This window comes from Rhamphochromis longiceps, linkage group LG16 (genome assembly GCF_057381845.1).
Source record: "Rhamphochromis longiceps isolate RC_006_pf linkage group LG16, R_longiceps_female_GT1.1, whole genome shotgun sequence".
Taxonomy (NCBI): domain Eukaryota; kingdom Metazoa; phylum Chordata; class Actinopteri; order Cichliformes; family Cichlidae; genus Rhamphochromis; species Rhamphochromis longiceps.
Genome location: NC_140572.1, coordinates 9,742,399 through 9,765,633, shown reverse-complemented (window position 1 = coordinate 9,765,633; position 23,235 = coordinate 9,742,399). Strand labels below are relative to the sequence as shown.

The window sequence follows — 23,235 nt, the reverse complement described above, 5'->3', positions numbered from 1 at the left end:
CCATGGTATATAGGATATTTTAGTGTGGGTAGGTAACTATCCTGAAGTATAGAAAAAGATTTAAAGATTTAAATGTTTAACAATAAATATAAACTGTGCCCTTGATTCCTGTCAGAAGAAAATTGTATATAGTGTGATCAGCTTCATGAAATGTGTTCTTTTATTGATCACTAAGCAAATGGCTACGTGACTTTTGACATGAACTCTTGTGTGATAAACAACTAACAGCTTCCTCTTTTATAAGAACATACAGACTTAGAAAAGGGGAACCTCAGCTCTGAGTTCCTAGAATAACTCTGTTATCTTTGTACACACACACACACACACACACACAAGCTTGTATAAATAAAGAACGCAGATGGTGATACACTGCGAGTCTGTGAGTGCCTCCTATCAGGAAGAGCGCTCTGTGACCGTCCTCGCGAGTAAAAGACAACTGCAGTGTTAGTGTTTTCTAACTCAGGTGTCTTAGCTGAAGAACTGCGGGGGTGATTTATAGAAATCCCCTGTCATGAAATTTGTTACATTTTAATGTTCAGTTCAAAGATTGCCATGGTCCTCTCGGTCGATTCTCCCATTTCTGTCTGTGTATATGATCTGATTATAGTTGAGCTTGCTTCCCACTGTGCTGTTCCACACCTGGGAGAAATTGCTGATTATGCATCTGACTGCTGTTGGGCTCATAACCCAGAATAAAGGCAGTTCAAAATTCGACTCCAGATCATTGCACCACACGCAGTATACAGTCTCAATGTCTTATAATCATGAGTACAGCAACAGGGAACGTGAATTTATTTGGACTGTTGTCTCTGTTCAGATGTCCCTTACCTTGGAAAAAAGGAATTGTCTATTGGAGGCACTGAGGAGAGTGCTGTTTTGGAGCGAAGACAGAAAACTACATTTTAGTGTGTTCAGCCAACAAGCTAGCAGGAGACTATTCATCTACCTCCCTTGTAATACCCTTCCTTGGAAATCCAGTATCATTACAAGGGCTTTAGAGTGTGACGAATTTGGTGGCGAATAAAGAGAGAGAGAGAGCTGCTGCAGAGGAAACATTTGAGAAGGCCATGGACATTTGTAGAAGCTGCAACATTGAGATTCCTCAGGGAGCAAGGCACAAACAGAAAAGACTCGAAGGATTTGTGCTCGAATCCAGCTGTGGTGCAACAACCAAATCTCACAAGCTCAGCAGAGCTTAGGTGTGAGATGTTCTTTCCTTGTTTGGACCGAATGTTGCAGGAGCTAGCAGACAGATTTTTAGGGGTAGGACAGAAAATAATGGAGGGTATTCAGGCATGCAATCCATCTTCCTCAACATTACTTTCCGAAGATGCCTTAAAACCCATTGTGGCACACTACCATGTGACGATAAAGCCTGAAGAACTTGTCATGGCAAAAAACTTCATGAAAAGAAAAATGGAAAAAGAGGACATTCACAACATTACAACTGCCTTCCACTTGCTTGACGATGACATGTTCCCAATTCTGAAGGTTCAAATTCAAATTTTTATTTGTCACGTACACAGTCATACACAGTACGATATGTAGTGAAATGCTTGGACAACTGCTCGTGACCTAAAGAAAACAAAAAAGGAAAAGGCTATGAATAAGATAGGAAATAAATATGAAAAATTAAAAAGGGTAAATTTAACTAGGAAGGAATAAAATATAAATTAAGGTTAAAAATGAAATAACTGTACAACACAAATTAGAATGAAGGGTAAATTTAACTGGGAAAGAATAAGATAAAATATATAAATTAAAGTTGAAAATAAAATAACTGTACAACAAAATACACAATACACAATATAGAACTATATAAGAATGTATGAAGAAATCTAAATATAAATAAATATATACACAATAACAGCAGCTGTACAAGTATTAACCGGAAATGAAGAATGTAGTGACCAGTGTTGTGCAATCCACATTATGTCTTGTGCAGTGCAAATATGCTTAAAGTGATTTAAGTGATGAAGTGAAAACAAAGTCCAGAATGTCCAGTGTGTGTGTAAGAACTATATGTGTGGGTCAGTACTGTGTGGTGGTGTGATTGAGAGACCGTATCGCCTGCGGGAAGAAGCTCCTCCTCAGTCTCTCTGTGTTGGTCTTCAGGGAGCGGAATCGCTTTCCTGACCTCAACAGAGAGAACAGTCCGTTGTTGGGATGGCTGAGGTCCTTCACGATCTTCCTGGCCTTGGTCCAGCACCGCCTGCTGTAGATTGAGTGCAGGTCAGGGAGCTCGGAGCGGATGGTGCGCTCAGCTGACCGCACAACCCTCTGTAGAGCTCGTCTGTCCTGCATGGTGCTGTTCCCGAACCAGGTTAAGATGTTTCCCGCCAGGATGCTCTCTATGGTGCACGAGTAAAAGTTCCTGAGCACCTTGGAGGGCAGTTGGAAGTCTCTCAAGCGTCTGAGGTGGTAGAGACGCTGACGGGCCTTTTTCACCACGGTGTTGATGTGACAGGACCATGACAGGTCCTGCGTGATGTGAACTCCGAGGTATTTGAAGCTGTCCACTCTCTCCCCTGGGCACTCGTTGATGACATCAGGTCATCTTTAGAATTGCCATTCCTGTCAGTAGCTGCAGCTGTGAGCGCTCTTTTAGTGCCTTGTGTTGTCTCCACACATGGCTAAGGAGAACCGTGGGACAAGAGAGGCTGAATGATTTGGCCATATTATCTATTGAAAAGGAATATTTGAATAATATTGACCCTGAAAAGGTCATTGATAGGTTCACAAAACTCAAGCCTCTAAGATACAGTCTCCTGTTACCACAATAAAGAGGTGTTTTCAGTGTACTGCAGGTCTATGATGATTTTCAGTGCTCCTATCATGTAGTATTGATTCTGGTTATGTCTTGGTTAAGTCCTAAAGTAGTCCTGATTTTGAACTGTTGTAGTCCTGTTTTAATTCCAGATCAGTTCTGGGTCTGGTTGAATTGGGGTTTAGGCCCCGTGTCTTGATGCAGCCTCTGATTTTGTTCTGCCTTGCTGCTTAATTAAAAAACTAGTTTAACCCTTTAAGACCTACCATAGAACCTATGGAACGCCAGGACTGCCATAATGAATTAATTAAATACACCATTAAATAATTAATTAAATGTGGCAATAATTAATTAAAATTGGAATTAATTAATTAAATAAATAGTTATGACACATGTAATTAATTAATTATTGACACATTTAATTAATTATTTATGTATTTCACATTTTAATTAATTATTGACACATTTCATTAATTATTGACACATTTAATTAATTATTTAATGATATATTTATTTATTTCATTTTGGCAGTCCTGACGCCTGGCTCTCATCATGAAATAATTTTATCTGTCAGCCTCACCCATCAAACTCAGGGGGCGGGGTTAACGCTGATCGAGTCAAAACCATTGCTTTGGCCTGGTGGCCATTGTTTCTAGCACACAACAACCGGCATGTGGAAGCTAACAGAACTGAGCTTTGAAAAACCCTGTTTGTGTGTTACCAAATACCGTTTTAATATTTTTTTAGCCGAGAATGTAGTGGTTTAATCTTCATGTGTCTGGTCGGTTTGTCAAGATACAGCCTCTTTGCAAAAGTGTTTCGATGATTTCGGAGATGTCTGCCCAGTCTCACGGCAAAGCGTGGGATAGACCCGCTCGCCTCGCAAGCAATCCCACCGACAAAGCGCAGGCCCCGGTACACAGCTGTAGTAACCCCCGCTGACTTCTTTTACTGAGGTTATATTTATCGGTGTTTTATTTCCTGATGTTCTTATGTGTCCTACGTGTTTCAGTCGCCAATTCTGAATTATAACTAACATTAAAAACATGTTTAAGGAGGAGAGAGAGCAAATAAATCTGTTTAACATCTGATCTTTGGGTTTTTGTTCAGTAATCAGCGTGACCTGTGTATAAACACATAAAAGAGATAACGTTGGTGTTTCCGTCATGTAGTAACTGCTGGCTTTAACTGTACAAAGGTTGTTCGACACTATGAAACACATACAGACTTCATGATGTTCGGCTAATATTTTTATTGTGAATATTAATCATGCTGACCTCGCTCTGTACACCACGCAGCGAGGTCAGCATATCCACGATATCCTCAGCTCCATGAGTTAACACAAAGTTTCCCAGCTGACTATCTAACTGCCAACTATTCCAGAGACGTGAAAATATACAGCATAAAGAAAAGTGTAAGAGACTCAGCAGCAGATTAGAATAACAGTTATACATTTAATAAATCACCAAATGAATCCAAGAAACGAGCAAACCTGTTCCGACAATTTGAATTTGTATTCCCTCAGCTGCAGACTCGCTGCTGTTTAAATGTTTGAAAAGGAAGATTAGATATAAACAAACGTCAAACATAGACTCAGTCTGCCTTCACATTTGATATGAGGCCAGCACGTATAGTGGCCTCAGCAGGCTATTACTGAAATACACGTGCTATATCTTAAACTATGATATAAACAGGGAGGTCCTATTAACATGTTTAGTTTTAAAGGACACCTTCCTGCCTTTAGTCTCATTCATGAGCAGTATTAGTTTTCTTCTAACATCCAGAAGTCTGCACGATGTGTTTCATAGTTTGTAACAAGCCTTTGACAGGTAAACATAACATGACCGAAAAAGCAAAAAAAAAAGCAAAAAAAAAGAGAGAGAGTGTTGACATAAGAAGAGAAAATTCTCTCAATTATGGAGACAGACAAATGGTTCATTTATGTTTGATGTGTGTTTATTCCTCCCTAAATATCGTCGGTGAAGTTCGCCATGCATGTCAGATTTTCCTGCGCATTTTTATACCTCTGCCAACAGAGAGAGAAAAAAAATCACATTCTAACAGACAGCTGGTGCTTAGAATACAGTTGAATAACTATTAAAAAACAGATGATATTTAGATGATAGTTCAGTCTAACACATGTGCCAGTGAACCATTAAACGTCTGTGAAACTATGCAGTTATGAAACGTAACTTTAACCTCAGCCAAACCGATTTGCTCAGTTGTAAATAAAACAGCGAAGTAAACGTGACCCGACAGACAGAACCTGAGTGAATGAAGTCCAGCGTTTAACCACTGAGAGCTAAAACTCAGCTGAGGTTTGAAAGCTGTGTGCCGGTGATTGGACATCAGCCGCTGATAAAGCTGTTCGCCTATAAAGTGCTCTGTAAGGAAACGAGCTCCAGCAGCTCTGCGCTCGGGGAAAACACTATATTTACTTATCTTGTGCAGAAAAATGCGCTGACATTGCGTTATATCGAGCACCGGCTGCCCAGTTAAACTGTGACTATCACCAGGTAACGTAGGCGTGTTTCTTGAATTAGCAGCAGGTGTTAAACAGCTGACAGATGAGGAGGAGGATGCATGCAGGTAAACTGAGGGTCTGCTGAGCTGATCGCTGGTTTCGTGAGAAAAATGTCAGCTCGTTCTTTATGTTACAGAAGCACAGAGACACAAGACCAGGCGGAAAGAGACGATCGTTCGGTGAAAATGAGAATCTGCGAATGCAACATGTGGAACACGGAGAGTGGAATATGTAAACAAACCGGTTAACGTAACCCCCTCGGTGCACTCTGCATGCTAACTGTTAGCAGAGCTAGTGAAATCTCTGAAAACATCTGAGCACTTTTGCAAACATGTTCTATGTTGACAACCTGACCAGACATACGTCGCGACATTCGCGGCTAAAACACTGTTAAAAGTGTAGCTGGTGACAGAAAAACGGGGTATTTTAAAACTACACCACCACCATTGCTGCTTGTGATTTGATCTGCATTCTGGGATAACTGGCTGCCCCAAGTCTACACAAGCAATCGATTTTCTAGGATCGACCTGTTTTGACTTACTTTGCACGGCAACCAATCAAATGTTAGAGAAGCTGCATGGGCAGCGTTAACCCCGCCCCCTGAGTTTGATGGGTGAGGCTGACAGATAAAATTATTTCATGACGAGAGCCAGGCGCCAGGACTGCCAAAATGAAATAAATAAATATATCATTATATAATTAATTAAATGTGTCAATAATTAATTAAATGTGTCAATAATTAATTAAAATGTGAAATACATAAATAATTAATTAAATGTGTCAATAATTAATTAATTACATGTGTCATAACTATTTATTTAATTAATTAATTCCAATTTTAATTAATTATTGCCACATTTAATTAATTATTTAATGGTGTATTTAATTAATTCATTATGGCAGTCCTGGCGTTCCATAAGAACCAAGTCCGCCAGAGCTTATATTATATTTTTACATGCTGTAGTGCCATTTTTGGGAGCATTTCAAGTTGCTATACATCAATACAACCATTATAACCCAGATTTTAATAATATGTATGCATTAGGTGCATAGTAATTACAGTACATAAATTGCAAAAAAAGTGCAATAAACTACAAAAAAATTCAAAAATCGTTTTTGTTTTTTTAAATTCAAATTCAAATTCAAATTCAAATTTTATTTGTCACGTACACAGTCATACACAGTACGATATGTAGTGAAATGCTTGGACAACTGCTCGTGACCTAAAGAGAACAAAAAAGGAAAAGGCTATGAATAAGATAGGAAATAAATATGAAAAATTAAAAAGGGTAAATTTAACTAGGAAGGAATAAAATATAAATTAAGGTTAAAAATGAAATAACTGTACAACACAAATTAGAATGAAGGGTAAATTTAACTGGGAAGAATAAGATAAAGATAAATATATAAATTAAAGTTGAAAATAAAATAACTGTACAACAAAATACACAATACACAATATAGAACTATATAAGAATGTATGAAGAAATCTAAATATAAATAAATATATACACAATAACAGCAGCTGTACAAGTATTAACCGGAAATGAAGAATGTAGTGACCAGTGTTGTGCAAAACCAAAGTCCAGAAAGTCCAGTGTGTGTGTAAGAACTGTATGTGTGGGTCAGTACTGTGTGGTGGTGTGATTGAGAGACCGTATCGCCTGCGGGAAGAAGCTCCTCCTCAGTCTCTCTGTGTTGGTCTTCAGGGAGCGGAATCGCTTTCCTGACCTCAACAGAGAGAACAGTCTGTTGTTGGGATGGCTGAGGTCCTTCACGATCTTCCTGGCCTTGGTCCAGCACCACCTGCTGTAGATTGAGTGCAGGTCAGGGAGCTCGGAGCGGATGGTGCGCTCAGCTGACCGCACAACCCTCTGTAGAGCTCGTCTGTCCTGCATGGTGCTGTTCCCGAACCAGGTTAAGATGTTTCCCGCCAGGATGCTCTCTATGGTGCACGAGTAAAAGTTCCTGAGCACCTTGGAGGGCAGTTGGAAGTCTCTCAAGCGTCTGAGGTGGTAGAGACGCTGTCGGGCCTTTTTCACCACGGTGTTGATGTGACAGGACCATGACAGGTCCTGCGTGATGTGAACTCCGAGGTATTTGAAGCTGTCCACTCTCTCCACTGGGCACTCGTTGATGACGGGGGTCTGGTAGTTCCTCTCCTGCTTAGTGCTGAAGTCCACTATCAGCTCCTTTGTCTTACTTAACATATATTTCTAGTTAGAGAAATTTAAGAGGCTTATCCCTGAAAACTGAAAATACAAAAAAGTTGCACAAAATAGTTTTCAACCACAGGAAATTTATTTTGAGTGTCTTCATAGTTTTATTTTTGAAATACACCAATTTTTATATACTGCAGGAAAAACAAAAATAAATATTATAGTGCAAATTTGCAAAAAAGCAGCATATGCATCAAAATAAACTATTTCCAGCAGTGCAATATGAGTTCTAAGCATCCCAGAAACGACACAGAAAGTCATAAAGTCAAAGATAACTTTTAAAAACACCAGTATAGACTCATGAGGCCCTGATGGTAAAAAACTACATTTCCGCGAAAATGACGTCACTTCCGGTTTTGGGCAGGTAATGGCGGACATGCGATAGTTGACGCTGATGTCTATTCTAACGTAGGAAGTGTTATGAACACCTGCTCGGATCGGCAAAGCGTGTTTCTGGAATATTATGTTTTTGTTGCTGCAAGTGCTTTTTATGCAGTTTTTGCAAAGCTATATGTGGAAGGAAACTGTGACCTAGGACAAGCTGATGGCATAAGATGTAAGTACAGTTCTACAAGGATTTAAAAGTAGTTGTGCAAAACGGAGCGTGCCCGCCCTGACCGGTTTTAAAGGGTTAAACATATCAGGTCCCCATAAGGAGAATCATGTGCTAACGGCTGTCCAAATGACTCGGGTAAAGTTTGTAGCATGCGTGCTTGTTGTTTTTGTCTGCTTCCACTTGTCTTTGCACTAGGATGATGTCGGAGTAAATGTGCAGTCATATTCGTTGTGTTCCGTGGCGTGGCACATTCAACATACTGTTTTACTTTTGTCCATGACGCGCTTACCTTCAATTTGCCATGTTGCAACGTGAGCTTAACTTCTGTCTCGCTAGCTTTCCCTGTGGTCAGTGAATCTGCGTTCGACTACTCCGCCTACACTGAAAAAAATGCAATAGGGTGGTTGTTGAATTTGCATAGAATTACTTCATATATCCAGCATGACTAATTTAAATTTCACATCTAAACATATTTTTGTCTTTTAATTTTCACATATTCTTTAAGAATATTGATTCTTTTAGAACAAATCATGTTGAAAAGAAACAAGTTAGTCGTGTTTTATCCTCAAGCTCCGCCCCCTGGAAAGGAAAAATCGGCTGCGCTGTCCGCCATTTTTGTCTCTCGCTTTGGAAAATCTACTACCATCTGGAGTTTTACACTTGAAGGTAAATAAGATTTTAAAGCTAACACACCAGTGAGAACGAGTGTAGACCCTTTATATATGTGGACTTTTACTGGGTGTTGTTATTTTACAGGTATGTGGGCTGTTTATCGAAAACCATGAAAGGCCAATGTTAGGCTCCAGTTAGCTAATGGTAACCGAAATTATGCGATAAGCAAATTAGTAATTAACATATATAATGTGAGTTAATATTGTTTCTATATTCTTTCAGTCTAAATTAACAGACTATTACAAACTTGCATCGGTGTCTGTAGTAAGTGGTGGTACCTGCAGTGTCTTAACCATTAAACAAGCTAATGTAGGGCTGGGATATGACTAGTTTGTTGAAACATGTCTGCTGCCAATGTGACTGCTCACACACGGTAACATTACCAGCACATAGCCACAGCCGCTATAAACATGCTGAAAGGTCAATCTAGCTTCTGTAGTCAGCAGCTGGAAGACTCAACACAGACCCAAGATTCAGTGTAACGGTTATCTAAATGTTGTGTGTCCTGTTTGTAAGCCCAGAAAAAGAAATTAAATAAAATGACGACCTTGAGCTTCAAGCTAATGTAAGCGTAATGCTATAGCATAAAGCGACTAATGCAATGATGAGGTTGTTAAATTAGTAAAAATACAGTAAATATATCCAACATGAATCATTTATATTTTTGGTCTAAACATAATTAAGTCTCACGCCTTTCACTTGTTTTAGAAGGATGTTCAGTCTTTTAAAACCAGTCATATCAAAATAACAGAAAATAGTTATGTTTTCTGTTGAAACTCCACCCCCAGGGTGTGTTTTGCGAGGGAAAATTCACTGTGGCGGTCCGCCATTTTTTGTCTTCGCTTCGTTTACGTTTGGTGCTGAGCTTTACTTTGTCAAGGTAAACTGAAAACTACATGTTTGAGAGGAAACGAAGAGAACATCCATTAGATGGGGAAGTTTTTCTCATGAATTGCTGTTGAGCAACATAATGTAAAAAACAAGTCATTCCTTAAGTTAACTAACGATAATGCTAGCTTAAGCTGCGGGACAATATTATGTGCATTAGCTTTTTTTCAGTGTGTGCCCAGTCACATCCGCTTGTTTTTTCTCAGTGAATACAGACTAACAAACTCGTGTCCATTTAGTTAACTGGTTGTACCTAAAATGTTTTAGTTATACAGTTAAATAAGCTAGTTTGCCATGGGGTGGGCTCTGTGTGTGTTGGGGGGGGGGGGGTGTCTTCACTAAAGTCGGTTTATTTAGGGCATGACACCTATGCAGTACTCATTAGGAGAGGAAGTGCATGACGTGGGGCTTTATTTCATGTTCTGGGGCAGTGAATGTAATCTACTGATAACATGTTAAAGACACACAAAAACCCAACAAATTATTTTAACTGATTTATAGAGAGACTGAGAGGAGGGCTTAAAGAGATAAAAAATAATGACAATATAAATATGTTAAATTTATTTTTTCTGTATCGATATATGGTGCTTATCCCTGCTGAAGGGCAGATTGGTGTTGCTTCAGAACAATTGTCTAGCGCTGTTATGTAGAGGTGTTACTGTTAAGGTTTTAATAACATTATTTTATTTACTAGTGAAGATTTGCATATCTTATCTCACATTCTGTAAGGTAAATTTTCTGGAAAGGTCAAATTAACTAATTTAACTAAGTATTAATGAAAGACCTTGATGTGTATATGACAATAATAGATGTCGTTTCTGGGTCATTTGGCAGAACTGCAAAATGGCCAGAAGGAGGCAACTGCTGTGGTTGCAAACAGGCTTTGGGTGGTTTGGAAGTAAGGGCAACTATGGAACTGCTCAGCAACATGGGACCCATAGCTAATAAATAGTAATATAACTTTGTGTGGATGTAACCTTGTGAGATTTGAGATTTTGACAGCATTTTTATGTGACAACTTCTCTTTTTAGATAAATGCAGAGTTTAAGCGCATTACCACCATGCCACTGCAGTCCAGATTACTCTCGCAGATAGATGTGCTATCTGACAAACTAATAAAGGTCTTCAAAAGGCGAGGAGGACAAATAGGAAGAAGACTTCAGAACATTCTGGAGCCCACGGCCCAGGTAAGAAAAAAATTAATTTGTGTATACACTTTAGGGAAAATAATAATTTTAACAAAATGCTGCTTGTCACTCTATGCCAGGAGTATGTCGAAAATCACCTGGGATTTTCACAATTTACCATGGGTGCGTTTTTTTTCTTTTTCTTTTACCTGCATTTTTCTATGTGTGGAGTTGATAGTTGAACACCTCTCTGTGCTCTGACCGTATTCTGCTTCTTTGCATGGAGATTTCACTTCATTACCTTTTTAAGCATTCTGAGGACTCAAATCACATGCTGTAATGAATCCATTTTTGTTCACCTAATGTGTTAATGTTAACATTTTTTGGAATAGTGACACAGATTAAAATAAGATTTGGTATAATGTTCTTTGACCAGTGTTCTGTTTAATTAAATTTTGGAATTCTGCATTTTCTAGGCCACAGATGAAGCCATTATCCAACGATCTAATAAGGAAACAACCATGGGAATTTACATCATAAAGTCAAGAGATGCCAATGGCAGCCCTGAGGACATCGGGATAGTCCTTGAAGGCCAGAGAGTCTGGCAGGATTTGGATAACTATACCCTAGCAGCTGCAATGCTGTTTGGACTAATGTACACTTTGAACCTCACCTACCCACTGGAAAAGTATACCTTCGAGGTATTATAGAAACTGGTTATGGAGCTCAAAAGGAACAGCCTTTCAAAGAAGGCCCAGGTTTTCAGGACCAGACTGTACGATTGAACAGTTTTCCAGTTATGATGTGGGAACAACATGTTTACCTCTTCAAATATGTACCATCCTTTCTTTTAAGCCAGCACTGGTAAAGTTGCAGGACATAGTGAAACTTATTTTTCTGGCACTTTTCAACTTGGGGCCTTTATTACTGCAGTTTTCACTTTTCAAGCCATGACTCTTTTAAAAAAAAATTCAAACTTTGAATGTCCATTTTTCTCAATGGAAATGGTGCCTTGCACCAATTTCACCAGTTTGCAATTTTTTTCCCAAGGTGCACCACTACAAACAGATTGCATCGTCTAGTATTAGTGATTGTGATGTTTAGTGATAGAAGCAAGCCAATACTAATCAGTTTAGGTCTCTTGGTTGTGTGCCTGTGGGTTATAATGTTATTTTAAGTCTCTTCTTTGTGTCATTTTAATAATTACACCCCTGTTGCCATATTACCTTATGGCTCTTACATTTAAAAAACTATTTTTTACATAAGCGCGATGTCATAAGGCCCCACAATGTTGAATTCAGGTTACAGCAGATAACTTTGAGGAATGTTATGGAATGTTTTTCAAGAGATGCATTGTACAAATATGACTCATGTATATTTTGGAAGCCTGAATTGAAAGTCCATTGTTACAACTGTGTAGTATTTTCAAAAATACAGGTCATTGTTCAAAAATGTTTTGCTTATTTCTTTGATTGAAGAGAAAGTGTACAGTACATACAGTAAGATCAGCCTTAATTTAGTTTTATTTATTGAACACTCAATTATATACTATATTATATTATATATTATATATTAGAAATTTGTTATAAAATAAAATAAGCTTACCATAAAATAATCTTGTCAATATAACACATAGTAGTCCAATACAATTAACACAAAAAGTTCATGTCTGATAAACAAGTGGTTTCTATAAATATTTGACCGGAATGAAAAACATAACAACAACATAAAAAAGTCATGTTTGTGTTACCAGAAAAATGTGTGCAGGTATAACATAAAAAACTAAGGTTAACCAAACATAACTTAATTTCGTGCAACCGATTACAATAATTTTTTTACGTTTATACCACTGATTATTTTTTTCAGTGTAGGCTGCACTGTCGAGCGCAGATCCACTGAGCACTCAACACAGACAGCATCGTCAGAAGAAAAGTTGATAAAATAAATTTTAAAATTTGTATTGTTCGATACATATGCATACACAGCAAATCCAGCATGTCCAAATTAACACTGTCAGATTTGATTTCAACACTATTAAAGTGTCTATATGGGTCCACACCAGAGAGTGTTAATTTAACTCTTTTTGGAGAGTTGGTAAGTTAACACTGATTTAGTGTTAAACACCAAATCTGTCTGGAGTTGATAATTTAACACTTACTAATGCTAACTAGGTGTTAAGAGTTTATATATTAACTCTCAAAGAGTATTTTAGTTTAACTACGTAAGAGTTATCTTCTAATTAATTCTAAAAAGCGGGAATTTTCCTGTTCTGAACTTCTAGAAATTTCTTTTGGAAATAAACATTTACTAAAAAGATGCAATGGTTTTTGTAAAAACATTTATTCTGAACTGTGCACCACAATTTCAAAAACATTTTCTGAAAGATGTAACAGTATACATGTTCTCACTTTTATTAGAATTTTGTTTATCAAAAGGTCTGACATAGGTGAGCTGGTAAATGCAAATAACAGCATTCTCATCACTTATTTCTTCAATACACAGACGATGCCATCTCTCATCTCCTCCACACATCACTCACTCACTTGGACACTGTTAAGGTTCAAAATATTGGGGATGGAGACAAGAGAAAAAACCACAATAACAACACTGGTCCGGCCGGGTTGAGTCAAACGATGATTTAATGATCACACACGTGGGAGATGGACACTGATGCAGACAGCCTCAAAATCTCAAAATGGTGGAGCATTGCTCAAACTTTTATAGCCTCTGGTGCCTCCACCTTATCATAAAAAGCCTAAACATTCACATGCTCTCTCTCACACAGCGCCTGAGCTACGACCTTGGCTCCCTGTTTATCTGCTCCTGCTGAAATGGGGCAGAAAACTCCAGCACACTCTATTCTCTTCTACTCAGACAAATTAGACAATAACCTTCTGCGAACAGTATTTCTTATAACTCAGCAATATAATGCATCATAAAACAATATCATTCATTCACAACAAGTCAGCAATTTAATGTAATGCAAATCAGTTTAACTAATGCAATAGTTATCAGCTTCTTCTAATTCAGGAGAATAATGCAAACTAAAACTACATAATAATTCACAATCTTTAATTAGGGGTATAACATGGCATAAAATAATATCATAATTTTACAATTCCCCCTGATGAGGTCATTAGAATAATGACCTCACAAACACCCTGTAGCCCAGTGTGGCCGGGTTCATCTCTTCTCACTCCTGAGGTCCTTTGTCCCCCTGAGGGGCGAACCATATGTGAGATGACCTCTGTGTTTGCGCAATTCAGATGCAAGAAAAACTAGGATTCCAACAGTAGCAGGTCCAGATGACAACCTCCTTGTCTCCCACTGCTTTCAGCCTTTATTCTATTGCTGCAGCTACCAGTGTCGTCCAGTTGGGTGATCCTCTGCTCTTAATTTTTCAACCTTAGGGGTTAGACAACCCTTCAGTCGTAACACAGATCAGGGGATTATTCTGCCTCGATTTCAAACAACGATCTGTGTATTCTCCAGAAAAAGGAACAGGAAGGTGTCCCCTTTTTGCCCAAAAGCCTCTCGAACTTCGTTGGTCTGGTGTTCCCGGATTTCCGCCAACCCCTTCATGGTTATTGCTGTGTTTATGGGATCCATCCTTTTGTGGTGACTAGCTGGAGCCCAAACGCCATGACCCTTGGACCCAGTTGATGTCTCGGCAGTCACTGTGTCTGACTCTGCTACGGAGGATCCTCGCATCTCTGTGACCTCGTCTGGTGTCTGTTCCTTTCTCTGTAAGAGACAGAAAACCAAAACACCTCTCTTCCTAACCCTAATAATCTAATGTTGTTATCTACTGACCTTCTAGTGATTCAGAATTGGTCTAAACATTCAGAATGTCCCAGGGACTTATTCTAATCATATCTTATGTGTGTGTAAGCATGTTTGCATTTAGCCCTCCGCACTCAAGGCATTTCTTACACTCTATCAGTCCGGACAGTCACGCCGAACGAAGCTTCTGACCTTCAAAAGGCCGAGTGCCAACTCGTTATAAGCACATTTGCAAGGTGTGTCTGAAAATTATTGAAACCCCTCTTTTTAACAAAAGACAAAAAATTAACAAATCTTCTAAACGCTATTCAGTTCATTTCAATGAGTAATGATTAAACATGAAAATGATAGTTTATGCTTTTTCACTGATTCTCTAAAAGGTCCGTCTTCTCGGACCGCTATTAGCTTAAGCTTTACCATTCCTAAGGTATTAAAGACACAAATGAAGTTATAAAATGTTCAAATAATCCTGGTTTGATGTTAAAGCTCAACCTTCCCCCCCTTTTTTGACACATTCCAATGTGTCAAATCAACGGAGCTAGAACATTCAAAAAAAAAAAAAAAAGTTAGGCAGCTACAAAGTTTCCCAGACTCTTAAGGTGATCCGCGTGTAACGTTCTGACTCAGGTATTTAATATTTTAATAAATCTCGTTTAATTAACTGCCACTATTTAAACTAACCTTAAAGACATAATTTAAGAAAAGATCACAAAGAATAACATGATATCAGTGTTTTGTAAGCGCGTGCGGCCTTCTATGCTCGAAGCCTTTCCCCTCAATAGATCAGTCAGACATTCGCGCTGACTGTAGCTTTTAACCCTTATTAACTTGAGCACAACTCTACAATGAGCAACAAGTTGCAATATGTATAAAAATGATCATGGTTACACCTGCAATGAAAAATTATATCATTATCCTAACACCTGTAAATAGAAGATTCATCAGAGGTTATAACAATCACAGGAACACAGATGTTAGTATAAGGTCAAAAGCTTCAATAAATGATCATCGATGCAATGCTTGTTGCATGATTCTCATACCATAATAATGCTGACATTGAAAATAACAGTATAACACCCCCTTTTGTCCCGTTTCACTTGACACCTAAACGTTTATAAATGCCTCTTTAATTCTTGATTTTATTTCCCCCTTTTCTCCCCTTACTGACCACAGCAGGGGATCTTAGTTTTGAATCAGCCATGAATCCAGCTCACCTGATTCATCAGTGAGCTCCACCATCACTGGCGTCTGACAGGGTGGTGCTGCATACTCTTCCTTTAATGTCACTATTTTCAACCTGTTAATTAGAGTGTTTAAACCTGAAGTCGACTACGTCCACAACAAGTCAATACAGCTGTAAATGTGGCCAATTATCAATCTATTACCAATCAATAACAACAGATAACTTCTATTTTATGCATGCTTTTAATCAACCACTCACCCAGAGGATCTCCAATCCCAGCAAGTTCCTTCTCCTCCTTTAATGAGTCTGTCCTCCTTCCATGCCCTGGTAACCGGTCCATCCAGAGCCATATGATCTCAAATATACATACGACAAGCCAAACCACACCTTGGTCACACCAACCCCTTTCCACCCCCAAGATGTCCAATGCCATCCTAGTATGGACTGTCAAATGTGGCTTTAACGCTGACTGTTCTGACAATCCATTTTATAACGTTCCTGGTCAGATTTGCCAATCTCTGCACCAGAGTTTTAAACGTTTCGCCATTTTCATTAGGTTTTATCTTTTATTTAGTTTCGACTCCAGATTTTCAATTTTTTGCCAGTTGTAATTAGTTTTTACCAATTCTTTGCTAGTTTAGTCTAGTTTTTATTTTCTGAAAATCCTTAGTTTCAATTTAGTTTTATTTGTGTTTTGCAAAAGTTAAGTGTAACAAAATCTCAGTTCCATCATATCAGTCATGCTCTTCTGGTTATCCTTGGGTGTTGAGACTAATAACTATTAACTCTTGCCGCACCGAGTGGTCCTAATTTTGGTTAAAGTTAATTGATAACCTTTTGAAGGCGATTGTTTCACACCTTTATTTAGATGTCCCAGTCCTGTTATCTCGGGATACATCACGCTGCCTTATCTGGGGTTAGCTGTTTTCTTGGGATGCGAGTTAAGTGGGTGAGCTCTAAAAAGAGGGGGAGTGTGCTCCCCCTGATGAGGTCTTCTAGGTAAGCTAGGTTAACCTTCTTGTGTGAGCTTTTCAAGTGCACTTTTAAGGTTTGTGGGATTTTTTGTTTTTTATAAATGTCCCTCAAGACCCCCTGATGACCCAGTAATTCATTTTTGCGCACTGTAGTACACATTTAGTTTTTTGCTTGTAGCTCTCATACTCTACTTGCCACTCCTCTAAGTCCTGATGTTTCTTAGAGAGGACAACAGAACCTTTAAAATTATATCCCATGTGTGGGGGTGTGGCCTTGCCAATTGTTTTTCCCACCTTTTCAAAATGGCTGGCGTGCCCACAAGCACATTTTATGGAAGAAAGAAAGATAAGCTTGATATTTACAATTAAAATGTTTTGTTAAACTCAGATTTCTATTTTATTCAAAAAATAAACATCTGGTAAATAATTTCAGGGGTCTTTAAGAATTAGGCTCATTTACTTTCACAGGGAACATGACTAATTTATTAATGTGTGCTCTACACATTGGGACTTTATATTTATATTTATTTCACTTTTTCCTAATACCCAACTTTTGACAAAGGCGGAGAGAATTCTTAACACAATTATTAAGGGAGATTCAAACATAGATTTTTCAAAATATGAGAGGGTCAGGACCCACTAAAAGCCACAGAGAAGATTATCGAGATGCAGTGGCAGATGTAATAGAGAAAGACACAGGGCCACCTGAAATCTGTCGTCCTATCTGGTGCAAAACCAACATGTAGTAGAATCTGGAATTTTGATTTTGAGTTAAAAATAAAATATGGGTAAAATGCAGAAATGTTTTCCAGTAAAGTAAAAAAAATAAGTGTCGCAATTATAGTTGAATCCATAACACCTAATTGTTTCTACGAGATCACGTCGTTGCTGAAAGTTATCAGTGATCTCAATGTGTGAAAAGAACTCACAGTATCTGGGGTTTAAGCTCCTCTTGGCTGAGAAACCTGGGACAAACATGTGAACAAGACCTGAATAATACCAGTAATGAAGACTTCTCTCCAAAGATCAATAAAAGGAAGCCCCAATCTGATGAGAGTCTAGCAAAATATGGTTCACTCCACTTGCCTGAAATGGTTAGCAGTCCAAGGCATTTCAGTTGTAGAATGATTGGGTACAACAATGAAACAGATGTGAGATGAGGGAAGTGCCAAATGTTCTTTTGTGTCTCCAAATAAAATCAGTACTTCCTCAGATATCCTAAATAAATTGACTTTTGTGAAATAGACAGTTCAGTGCCATCACTTATTCCTAAACCAATAGTTTACAGCTAGTGAAGTGTCAGTGACTTCTGGGTTGGTCCCTGATCTTCATCTTATGAGATTGTTATTTTAATAACACTTGATTCATTTAAAAGAAAAAAGAAAAAAAAAAAAGAAAAAAGAAAAAACGAAAATATTTTCTCCCTGTTTTTTCTTATTCTCTGGGTCTCAGGAGGACATTACGTCCCTCTCCACTACAAGACTCTTGTTATGTCTACAAAACAGTCATATTAAAATCATCCTCAATTCTATTCTGGCGCTGTCTCCCGACTTTTCCTGACCTGATTCTGCGCGTGAACGGAGCAGCAACACAGACGACTCGACTAACGTACTACCTTAATTTCACTATAGCAGGGCACGCACACATCAATGCAACCAAACACATTTTGCTATAAATCTAGTTAATTTTAGTTAGTTTTGTGAACATTCAGTACAGTTTTAGTTAGTATTTCTTTTTTTTTTTTTTTGATTTTATTACCGTTAACGCAAAATTTTCCACTTCTACTTTTCGTTATTTCATTTGTTGTCTTTAATAATAATAATCTCCTCTGCACCCTTGAATAAACACCATTAACATGATCAACCTTTTGCTGCTTGTTATTTCACCATGTTATTGAATCAAATACTTCATGCTTATGTGGTTTACGACATTATATTTATCTAAATCTCCACTTTGTGTCTAAATGTTTGAAGAATTTTTGAGGGTCAAATTTTGAGAATTTGACCATAGTGAAAGTTATGGCGTTATCACCCCCTTTGGGGATTACCTGTTTCCAGTTTTGATGATATTCCTCCCCGTTCTTTATTTTTGCAAGTACCCCTCTTCGGTGGCGAGAAACTGTTGGTGTGATCAAGCGGGTGCTGTAAAAACAAAAGCTCAGGACAGAACAGTCACCAGTCATGTACTTCATTCAAAATTAACAAATATCAAGCTTCATATTGATCCTCTGAGTGTAATGGTACATTTTAATTTGCACTTCTAAAAACAATATTTTCTTTATTTTACTCTTGTTCTTGTGCAGCACCACCCCTCAGCACATGCCCCTGTTATTTTATCTTACTTTTAAATTGTTGACTACTTCAAGAGAGCGCCCAAAAGACGGGGACCAGTGTTTATCATTACATATCTCCATTTTGAGTGTGGCTGTCTATCATTCCCCTCTTATTCATAGACCTCGGTGGAGGGTTTTTTGTTTGTTTGTTTTTTTCTAAAATTAATTGACTCTCTATAGTGACCCACTATGGTTAATAATAACATGCTCAGTCATGAGTGGGATCAAACCTTTTCTTCACTTTAGCATTTAATATTCCCAACAATATAATGTAATACCTTAATTAAAACACAGCTACTAAAACACAATTTCCTTAATGCAAACATCAGTAGCTCAAAATTAGCAACCAAAGGGTTCAGTCTGCAGTTCACACTGCTGTGAAGCTACAGCTCTTTAGTCTCTGTCATTCTTCTGTTCTTGCAGACAAAACAAAGCAAAACAAAACATCCACCCTTCTTTTATAGGCTGGGTGAATTGTCTGTGGACATTCAATAATCCTAAAGTCAGCACCGTTTTTGTCTCAGTATCAAGTCAGTTAAACTTTTAGTCGTCAGTCCATGACTTTTAGTCGTCAGTCATATGCATACATCCACACACATTCATACCAAAAGTTGCTGATAATGGAGTCTCACGCGCAGCCTATTCGAGGCTCCATCACCAGCAAGATGACGTCATCATTTTAAAGGAAACAGCTCCTTGTTTGTTTTTCCTTCTTTGGACTGGATTGACTCGCTGCAATCCTTTTAGGCTTCAGGATCAGTGTCCCATATAAGTGAATTTTCTCCCAAGCTCATTATAATCATGGAGAAAAAATACTTTGCGACTGTTTTCAATAAGAATATTTTATAGCGCTTTAAAGTTCAATCTCTCAGGCCTGGATTAAAGAGCTGATTTGTTAAATCAGGAACTCACAAAATACCAAAATATCACCACCGGTGGATCACACCTCTCAGATGTTCTTATCTCAGTGCACTGTAACAAAAGCAAAAACAAACGTAAACAATAAAACACTCATATAATAACAGATACTGGGGCCCATTGCAAACATGTCCAAAGTTCAAACCATCTTTCTCTCTTTTAGAGAAAGAGAACAATCCAAACCTCACTGATAGAATCAACCTAGTGTCAAACAAAACCCAAAGATCAACCAAAACTCCTTTTTGCACCAACAAAACATGTTGGATTTACTTGACTCAATAGTGGACACTAGTTACACACCAACTCTTTACCTTGGCAAAAACGTAAACAACTAAGTTGAATCAACACAACCTTTTCATAATCTCTTCGAAATAAAACTCACACCATTCATTCATCATTTTCGCTCTGTACCACTGCTCCTTGTTAGACTGTGTGAAGCACAGTAAACAATTCAGTGGAGGCTTTGAGCCATAAACAGACATCACGCACAGACATTGTTTTCATTATCAAAGTGCTTCAGACCATGTCCTCTAAATCTACACAAATGCCCTCTGCGTGGCATGAAATACATTTAAGCAATAAATAATCAATCAGTTCTTGCTGTTGTAACCAACTCCGTATTTGGATGTTTGTGTGCAGCATTTGTTAGTAAAGCATTCTTCATTGCATCAGCGTGTGTGTGTGTGGATCACTTCTCAGTTCATTGAATCAACATTTTAATTTGTGTGTGTGTGTGTGTCATTTCTCCCTCAATCAACGAGTGCATATGTTCATATGTATGTTTCTTTTCACTCTGAGTCGGTGCATGTAGATGTGTGTGTTTGTGTGGGTGTTTGTGTTCATCACTTTCCTGTTGTAGTGTTCTGGGTAAACCACGGCCTGAAGCGTGCCCTGGGTCCTGCCCTCCTCCTTTTCAGTCTGTTTGCATCCATTGGTGCTGCTGCTCAGAGTTCTGTCCATACTGGTTCTGGCCCCAATTGAGGCAGTCCTTTTCTCCAGTGTCCAGCATCTTCTCCTTATTTCGCTCCTCCTTAACTTGACCCTTTTGTTTCGGTCTTCCTTCAGGGTTTTGATACGCAGCTCAATTGTCTGGATGTCCGTTTGTTGCTTGCAGAAGTGCGACTGCTGTCCGTTTGTTTGCAGGTGGAACGGCTGACATCCAGAAGGTGTATAGGAGAGTCTGCAGCTTCCACCTCCCCAGTGGAAGACCTCAACCTTTGTTCTGTTAGTTTAACACAGGCCTCAAGGCTCTCTGGGATCCCTGCTTGCACTCTCAAGCCCACGGCTGAGGTCATAGTCGTGGTCCCATTCCAGGGGAATGGAGTCCATGGTTGTTTGGGTGTCTCGGCCCGAGCGTTCAGTCCAGAGCTGGGCAGCCCAGGACGCTGAGCGATCGGAGGACGGCAGAGGTGACAGGAAGCCATCCCCCTAACGTTCGCTCCATAGCAGACCGGACAAATCACACTGCTCATCTAGCTCCAGGATGCTCCGGCCTGATTTCAAGTCCGGTGTCTTGGACTCCAAGCCTGATGGGTTCGATTTTCAGCTAGCTCCTCCTGGGCCATGCTCAGTTTCTGCTCTGATGCCTCGAGGTCTTATTGAGGGCAGAAACCTCAGAGTCTTTTCCATAGAAATCAGATTTAAGTCCATTGATGTTTTCCTTGCTTTGCTCCACGGCCTTTTGCGGCTCTGCTGTTCGGCTCTTCTCAGAGGTCAGCTCCTGGCCGAGCCCCGACACCTGTGCCTTCAGCTTATTTTCTCCTGGTGTTTTGTCCATTCTGAGGTGACCTCAGTTACTCCTCCTGTCCCTGGCACGCCCTTTTTGCTGCCCGATGGTCATTGTTGGTCCGTCACTGTCCTGCACAGTTTTAATGCAGAGTGGTTAAGGTCAGCATGGTTTTGCTCGGCCTCACTTTTCATCTGGGCTTGATGGGCGTCTCGTCACAGCTCTGTCAGCTGAAGCTGTCTTTTTCCATATGGCAAGAATGTAAAGAGTGTGTGAGAGGGGTGTGTCCAATCAGGCACAATGCTGGTGGCTTTGCGAGTGCCTCGTTTTCCAAATCCAGATGTTTCTTTGTCACGTACACAGCAACAGAGAGAACAGTCTGTTGTTGGGATGGCTGAGGTCCTTCACGATCTTCCTGGTCTTGGTCCAGCACCGCCTGCTGTAGATTGAGTGCAGGTCAGGGTGCTCGGAGCGGATGGTGCGCTCAGCTGATTGCACAACCCTCTGTAGTGCTTGTCTGTCCGGCATGGTGCTGTTCCCGAACCAGACAGTGATATAGCTGCTCAGGATGCTCTCAATAGTTCCTTTATATAAGGTGGTCAGAATCGGTGGTGGGAGCCGGGCCTTTCTCAATCTTCTCAGAAAGAAAAGACGCTGACAGAAATCTCCCCGTGTAGTGAAACGGGCCTTGGATTACCGCTCTCCGTCTCTGCTGCATGAGATCATTTTCCTGCAGCATTGTTGACATTTTCAAGTTGTTGTTGCGGGTTCAGCTGCTTTAGCATTTAGTCAGGGTCACATCAAAGATGGTAGAGGAGAGAGCAAAGATGGTAGAGGGGAGAGCAGGAGTCCAGGGTCAGCCTCGGCTTTTCCGGGCCGACAAAGCAGCCTGTAATCAAACATAAAGAGAAAAAACAAAACAAAAACAAAAACAAACAAACAGGAAAATCATGTTGTATTGGCTGTGTTACTCAGAGAGGGGAAAAACAACGGGACCAGGCCCTGTGTCAGCCTTCTCTCCCCCTTTTTTTTTTTGTTTTTTCTCACCATATAATCCTCTCATAACTCACCAAGCTGACAGGACAACACAGGTACATGTTAAAATTCTTAAGATCATGTTTAAAGCACAAAAATGGAATTTTCTTTCATTCAGTAATCACTTGTATTAATCAATCAGAAGAAAACATGTCACAGTTTGACTTTTATTAACCACTAAATTTGTCGTGTTATCACTGGTTGTGATTTTTTTTTTTTTTTTTTTTTTTGAAGTTAAGTTGTTGTCCTGCAACCCAGAGGGTTTATTTGTTAGTAGTGGATAAACTTTATTGTGTAACGGCGGGTGTATGTTAAGTTTCACTGCTTTAAACTTGCTGGAAAATCTTCACGTGTTCATGGGTGTAAGCTGTTTCTTCATTGCGTGTATGTGCGTTTGTACATGGGCTAATTTAACGTTTTTTCTCAAACGAGGCATTTCTCTAGCACGTGCCTCTCTCTCACATTTCTCTGCTTGTGTGTGTTTTTGTTTCACCTTTTTGTTGTGATGCTCCAGGCGCCTTCCCAACCTCC

General features: G+C 39.2%; 1 protein-coding gene across 1 annotated transcript; it reads left to right on the top strand.

Moving 5' to 3' along the window:
* Positions 1-8,674: 8,674 nt before the first annotated feature.
* LOC146650620 (uncharacterized) lies at positions 8,675-12,192 on the top strand. The gene is made up of 3 exons (XM_085385444.1): positions 8,675-8,732; positions 10,658-10,813; positions 11,230-12,192. The coding sequence occupies exons 2-3, from the start codon at positions 10,688-10,690 to the stop codon at positions 11,461-11,463; spliced, it is 360 nt and encodes a 119-aa protein (XP_085241570.1). The 5' UTR covers positions 8,675-8,732; positions 10,658-10,687; the 3' UTR covers positions 11,464-12,192.
* Positions 12,193-23,235: the final 11,043 nt, after the last annotated feature.

Excerpts from the sequence above, each read along its gene's own strand:
- LOC146650620 (XM_085385444.1), top strand. The coding sequence starts at position 10,688 with ATGCCACTGCAGTCCAGATTACTCTCGCAGATAGATGTGCTATCTGAC. Across the intron at positions 10,814-11,229 it reads TTCTGGAGCCCACGGCCCAG|GCCACAGATGAAGCCATTAT; the intron begins GTAAGAAAAAAA and ends TGCATTTTCTAG.